The sequence below is a fragment of the Carassius carassius genome, chromosome 8, assembly GCF_963082965.1.
Source record: "Carassius carassius chromosome 8, fCarCar2.1, whole genome shotgun sequence".
NCBI lineage: Eukaryota > Metazoa > Chordata > Actinopteri > Cypriniformes > Cyprinidae > Carassius > Carassius carassius.
Genome location: NC_081762.1, coordinates 14,980,884 through 14,988,458, shown reverse-complemented (window position 1 = coordinate 14,988,458; position 7,575 = coordinate 14,980,884). Strand labels below are relative to the sequence as shown.

The following is a 7,575-nucleotide window of genomic DNA, read 5'->3' as shown; positions in this document are numbered from 1 at the left end:
TAATATAGCCATTGATTTCTTCCGCTTTAAAGATCAAAGAAAAATCAGTGGATTAAAAAGATGCTGTGAATGTGAATGAAGAAATGAATGTACGATCATCTGATATATGGAGTGCGTAAAAAATGTGTTTAATTCTACGCTACATGGCGTTGTTTCTAACTTTTCCAGTTAAAATTGCTGTGAAGTAACTCGTGTTTCGATTATTCTGTAATCACTGTTACTGTTAACGAAACAATCAAAACAATACCAAATAAGAATATTATATTATTTCTTCCAATAATTGAAATACAACGAAATATTATTTCTTCCAATCAATCGTTGGGATTATATATATATATATATATATATATATATATATATATATATATAAATCATATTTCGTTGTTTATCGTACATTTTTCCGTTTAACATTTACAGGCTACTGTCACACATGGAAATAACTGTCATGCTGATTTCCTGCTGTTAATATTTACGAGTTTTCCCGTTTTGGCGAGCAATGACAACTGTGCTGTTGCTTATCAAAATGATGATTATATGGTTGTCTTGTAACTTAGTCTTGTAAACTTGGCTTTTTCCACCTGTGAAATGTCTGGACAAGGAGTGTTGGTTATTCGTGCATCTCGAACAGGGCCTGTTTTCCGCGCGCTTGTTTACCAAATGCGTGTATTGTGGTCGGCCACCGCGCGCCCAAATAACAATAAAGCATGTGTCTGTCATGACACGTAAACCCACTATTCGTTGGGTGTGTTTTCAAACTGTCATAACAAGTAATATTCTGACAAACACCTCCCTGAGACTTTATGGATTACAAGTTAAGAAATATTATCAATGCGAGTCTAATGACGAGCCACTTGTCAAAATCATAAATAAAACCCAATTAATTTCGTATGTATTCCTGCGATTATTTTTTTATTGTGCGAGTATAATGAATGTGCAAATATTTCAACAGACCTTCAATATTCATTAAGACTTCAAATAGTGCTATTGTAAACAGGAATAGGCTACGCGAACAAATATTGCACTGATATGCAAACAGGAACAAATTACACTTTTCTTTACATTTAGAATGTATTGAAAATGCATAATTATCTCCGGTGCACATCAGGAGCCCATTGCTTTTGTAAGTGTTGAATTCAAAGCCTCAGAAAAGCAGCTAACGAAAATTTACAAAATGAAAGGGGGCTCGGCACAAGGACAAAAAGTGTATCTTGGTTTGCCCCTCTTTGTTTACCGCGGGATTTTTTTTTTCATTTTACTAATTCATTTCAATGGCTTTCAAACTGGAAAATGGAAATGTTGCTCTTGCCCTCTATTTCAGCAGCCGCGTCCTGGCAACAGAGCAATTTTCTATCATCAGGGATAAACGGCATCGAACAGTACATTCGGATAAAAAAGCCTGTGATTGCCGGCCTTCCTGTCTGTCATCTCTCTAGAAAATCCTCTCCCCCAGACCTGAGCCGTGTGCTGTCAGAGCTAATAATGTCTTCTATTAAGTCGAAAAAGAACCCCGAAAAATCCCACTGTTCTCAATTGTGCAACATTCTCAAAAGATAAAAGATATTTCAGAACTGAACTGAAAATTAATGCTTATAAGAGCCAACGTGCGCCTCTGCTTTGGTTGTAATTTTGAAATGAGCATTGAAGTAGGCTATCCTTTCAGGTCTGTGTAGGCCTATACACAGTCGCATGTTCTTATTTTCTAGAGATAAACAAACGTATTTGTTGTACATTAGGATGGGGTAGGCTACGTCAAATGCACAGACACGCAAAGCTATAGGCTAGGCCTACTATGTGACATTAGGCCTCGCTCGCTCGTGTTAATACATAGCTATCAAAAATGGACCGTTGTGCTATATGATCTTAAGACCATGGTCGCCAAACCGTGTCCACTGTTTAAAGTTGCATTAATCAACAAACCAATCAAGAGAAGCTTTAAGCAGGAATGAGGATATGACGTGAGAATTAACAGCTATAAAACATGCCTATTTAAATATATAGGCTATTTCGACATTAATAATCTTATTTTAATTTTAAATTATTTAAATGTTTGCCCATTATCAATCTAAATGTGTAATCGATTTTATGCCTATATTTTTAACAACCGAATAGATATTTGCATCTTTTTATATCTCTGTCTTGTTTGTCTTTGTTTTTCTAACACCGGCTTCCAATCCAATAAAGCATCTCCGAAATGTTTACCGACTCAGTTAAATATTTAGTCCTGAAATAAAATCCATGATTTAATATGAGACCTAGGCTAAATGGCAGGGAGGGGTCTGGTGGTATTTGTTCTCCTCTCTTGATTTCTATTGTAGTGATCTCGAATACCGACAGCTGCGCGTGCAGTCCATCTGACTTCGCTTTGCCTCGCCACTTCCTCTGCTCAGCAGCCATGGAAGTTCGTCGACGCCTGCGAGTCTGTGTACAGCCGATGGGCTTGAGTTCGGGGAGAGCAGACCCGTTCAGCCGCCTCTGCTGGACTGGCAAGTCTGTACATTCAAGACGGTGTCTTTCCATCCGAGCTGGTCAATATGTCTGTTCGGACGAAAGACATCAAGTTCTGGCGCGCTTTCGGAACGAAGACTATTCCATTTCGAACTAGTTTTGTGTTAAGGCTCAGATAAGGCTGCATGGATGCACTCGAGCGCTGGCATGTCCACACAGATCCCTCTCTTCCTCTGTCTTTTTGACAGATTTGTAATATGATGCTTATGGATTTGCATGCATCCTTTGCAGATTATATTCCCAATAATAATGATAATAAAATAAGTTTAATTATTATTTACATTATGGTTCACATTTTTAAAAATGTATATAATTTAAATAAAAATTAAATACATTTAATTTTTCAGCAATATCTACTAAAGACGAGTTTGGTTTCACCTTTATAATACAGAAATTACTTTTTTTTTTTTAATTCAAATATAATTTTTTGTGCCCAACAAAATATTTGTGATTTTATTTTTTACTTCAATTTTTAAATTATAACTAAATGTTTATGGTGTTCTCAAACTAACTCAAAGGAAGTCATGTTTTATTCATATTTTTATTTTTCTATTTCTGCGCATCATTTCCTCAGATACTGGAATACAATTTCTACAACACAACACCATTTACGATAATTCAGCAGCAGGTAAATTCATTAAGTTTTAATTGACATACGGAGCCTGTCTACAATATGCTGAAACCGATTCGCTGGCCTGTGACAGAATTTTGTCAGCTTTTATCAAATCATTTAATAGCCATTCTAGATTTGTCCTCAATTTGTCAAAGGTAAACTGTCAGTACCAAACCATGAAGTCTAGATCAATTTAGCACTTAATATTCTAGCAAGAAAGCATAATTGGAAGATTTGTTTGTACCATGCCATGGCTATATGTCTCTGGTTTCGCTCTCGTTTGACAAACATTTTCACACTGGTCATGCAGCAGAAATAATCAATCAAATTCCTGATCACCACTGTTAACTCATTTGACAGTTGCATTTAAGCAAATTGTGGCATATATATATATATATAATATTTAAAAGAAACAAAAACACTCACACATTCAGTAAATATTATTCTTCAAACGAATGAACTAACGCTCCACGTTTCCTCTTACCTGCCACGATTCTTTTCAACTCAGAATGTTTGATATCTTGACTACAAGAAGAAATCCGGAAGCTTTAGCGACCAGCTGCCTTTCTTTCTCTCCCAAGTTCAGTCCAGCATGGAAAATGGTTATCTACGCCGCTTGTGCACTCTTAAATCCGGCAAAGTAAATAACATCCCTAGTAATAATAGCAAGGTACGGAGTTCTTGTTACAGAAAGGGAGAAAATTGAAACTAAATGCTGCATTTAGGGCTACCATTTTTGATAAGAGGATAATTGAGGCGACACTGGTGTATAATTAGCGGATAATTTATGCTATATCCACTTTTAATCCACCTCCCAAAATAAACAAGGTCCATAATCATTACAGACGAATTGTTCTTAATTTTATAGCGCCTGTCTTAATACAGTGTAACGGATAATCAAAGAGGATTTGAATATAACTGATTGCGACCATAATTGCTTTTTCATTACCATTTGAAGTAAATTTCTGCCATATCATGAGGAAACTCGTTGTCTATAAAATAAAAATTGAGTGAGATGAGAATGAAGAAAGCCTTGCAGTTGTAGGGTATATTTACATCGTGGTTTATAATGTGATCGCGATTTGCCAAACCACAAACTGCACTCGTAATTTGCATATATTTTCAACTGTGACTGGCTCGTGATTACTACAAGGAAAGGCTGTCACTAACCCGGGCCTTTCAGTGAATGGAGCTTAATTAAACCAGAACATATCTGGCATGTTTAGTAATTCACGTGAATCCTCTCTGAAGACGCTTAAAACTATGCTTTTTCTATTTTGGCATTGCGTATTTTCACCTAGGCCTAATATATATATATATATATATATATATATATATATATATATATATATATATATATATATATATATATATATATATATATATATACACATATATATATATATATATACACATATATATATATATATATATACATATATATATATACATATATATACATATACATATATATATATATATACATATATATATATATATATATATATATATATATATATATATATATATATATATATATATATATATATATATATATATATACTGTAAATCACACCCTATTTATTTAAGTGTTGTCATGGGTGGTTTTATTTGTGTTCTGCTTTTATGTTACTATTGTGGATTCTGCTGCTTTAGGCTAAATGGATTTAGTGTCCATAAAGTGACTTTGTAGGTGTACGTAAGTCAATGAAGTCGCTGTCCTGTATCGTCTTATATCGATTCGATGCATTCAGTGTTTGCGCAGTTTGTAGGCTAAGTGTTATTTGGCACCTCTGCCGCGATTACGAACCACGCGATTAATTACTTCGATGGCAGCGCGTGACATTGTCTCCGGAGCCGCGTATCTGAGTGGGAATTTAGAGAATATCAGAGGGATATCCCAGCATTATTATTCTCCACATGGTTATGGCTACGGTGGGAGCTGTTAAGGTAGGTTAACTCGCTGTGAAGTCTCAGCTAAAGCAGAGAACTGATGACGTTAGGTTGAATGACCAATCGGAAAGCGCTGCCCTTTGGAGACAAACCATTTTACTTGTAGTGGCTGCATCAAGTCTGGAAGCAAGGACTCAAATTTAACAGAATCCACCTTAAAATCTCTGCCTTTACTCAAGCCCACCTTCCACCATACCGCGTGAGAATTACAGGACAAAAAACGATAAATTGTGGCGGTAATAACGCAAAATCTCCTAACCACGGAAGGAAAGAAACGAACACAACCAATGGACTCATTTGGACTTCAGAGATAGGGGTAAGTGCTCTCAAAGCAGAAAATTTGATGATGACCATGACTACAATGGCTGACGGTCTGGAGGCTCAAGACTCGTCAAAATCTGCTTTCATGGAGTTTGGACAGCAGTCGCACTCACAACAGAGCTCCCCGTCGATGGCCGCCAGCCATTATCCGCTCCACTGTCTTCATTCCGGATCTCATCATCATCATCAGCACGACAGCTCTCCGTACTCCGGCTCGAACTCCTATAACAGGTCGCTGCCTTACTCCTATGTAAGCCATCCCCACCACAGTCCATACCTGCCGTCCTACCACAGTAACGCCAGCGGAGCACAGACCAGGTTAGACGCCACAGGTAAGCGTATTTGCACGCGTAAACATACAGCTCCGTTTACATTGCTAAACAGTACTTCGATAAAATGTAACAAAGACATACACTGCAAGTTCATATTTGAAGCACCTTACCCGTTCTCTTTTGTTCTCGCCTAATTTTGCCCGTCCTATGTCAGCGATAACGGCGTTCACCTCAAAATGATTTATTGCGTTCCTTCGGTGATTCTACCCACCATTGCAAATTATAATTAGCATCTAATTGTCTCCGTCTCGACGTGTCACTACATGCAATTTCCTAAATATGACAGACAATGTAATTATGCTATAGAGTGCTTGAATGAACATTAAAGACTATTTGTGTTTGTAAAAAAACAAAAAAACAAAAACAAATCGCATTTAAAAATTTTTACAGACTTATACATATTTATGTGCGGGAATCATTCCACAATATTCACCCTTTTCAGAACAGCAGAAAACAACAGTGATTGAAAATGGAGAAATACGATTCAACGGAAAAGGCAAAAAGATCAGAAAACCGAGGACGATTTATTCCAGTTTGCAGCTCCAGGCACTAAACCATCGTTTCCAGCAGACTCAATACCTGGCGCTACCAGAGCGCGCGGAGCTGGCTGCCTCTCTCGGGCTCACGCAGACACAGGTGAGTTGTGGACTCATTTGCATTATTAGTGTATTGTCCTTCTCATTTAGGTTGAGTATTATATCTTGATTGTTGTTATTGATAATGGTGGAATAATAGAGTTTTGGAACTAGGCAGTATAATACATTTGTTCGTTTTTAACCCTGACAAAAATATAATCTCATGTTAAACTAAATTAGACATCACCTTCACTTAACAATTTAGCAACCTACATTTTTCATTTGTCTTTCAGGTAAAGATATGGTTTCAAAACAAAAGGTCCAAGTTCAAGAAGTTGTTAAAACAAGGTGGTAACCCTCACGAGAGTGACCCTTTGTCCGGCTCCATCGCCTTGTCCCCGCGCTCTCCAGCCATTCCTCCTATCTGGGACGTCTCAACCTCCTCTAAAGGAGTAAACATGTCTGCCAACAGCTACATGCCCGGTTACTCACACTGGTACTCTTCGCCTCACCAGGACGCCATGCAGAGATAGGCAACTAGCTCTTTTTAGGCCAGAGGCCTTGATGTTGACATCTTGTCTTCGCCCTGTTCACGTGCGCTAGGACGCACATTGTCATCGGCTTAACATCCTTAATAGAGACCTATTCTGGCCTATTAAGAGGACGATTTCTTTTGAAGGATGAAGACATGTGACGTGGGAAGGTCAACAATGGAACTAACTGTCGGTAGCATCAAAAACAGATTGATTAAAAAAATCTGTTCTCACGTTTGACTCTAATCAAACATTCATCGCCAACATGAAATCGGAACAGGAAGCTAAACGTTTTGTCACATCACACGCGCACGCACGCGCTTGAGTCGCATTTGAAAACGAACTCAAACCTCATGGGTAGATGTTTCTGATCATGCAAATGCAAGCAATTTGATTGTATAAATATATTGTCCGATTTTAGTTGTTAAAAAAACTTTTTATGTTTTGTCATAAATGGAGTAAACATGACTTAAGGTATTGTGTCGTGCAATTTCTTTCTTTTGGAGACATTATGAAAAGCTTTTTAGAATCAGTTATAAATTTGATTATTGGAATAATCTGCATTTAATAAATAATTGCTTTATGGAACATTTATAAAACATACAAAATTAGGACTTAAAAACGACTTGCACGGTAATATGTAAATGGTCACCTCCACATTATGACATATTTTTAATGCTGGAAAGATATCTGAATCAATAGCAAAGTAGCTTACCCGACCTGGTGGTTTCTCAAAGTGTTTT

At 37.0% G+C, this 7,575-nt stretch overlaps 1 protein-coding gene across 1 annotated transcript; it reads left to right on the top strand.

Moving 5' to 3' along the window:
* Positions 1–4,740: 4,740 nt before the first annotated feature.
* On the top strand, positions 4,741–7,309 carry LOC132145400 (homeobox protein Dlx6a-like). The gene is made up of 3 exons (XM_059556411.1): positions 4,741–5,724; positions 6,167–6,360; positions 6,593–7,309. The coding sequence occupies exons 1-3, from the start codon at positions 5,415–5,417 to the stop codon at positions 6,830–6,832; spliced, it is 744 nt and encodes a 247-aa protein (XP_059412394.1). The 5' UTR covers positions 4,741–5,414; the 3' UTR covers positions 6,833–7,309.
* Positions 7,310–7,575: the final 266 nt, after the last annotated feature.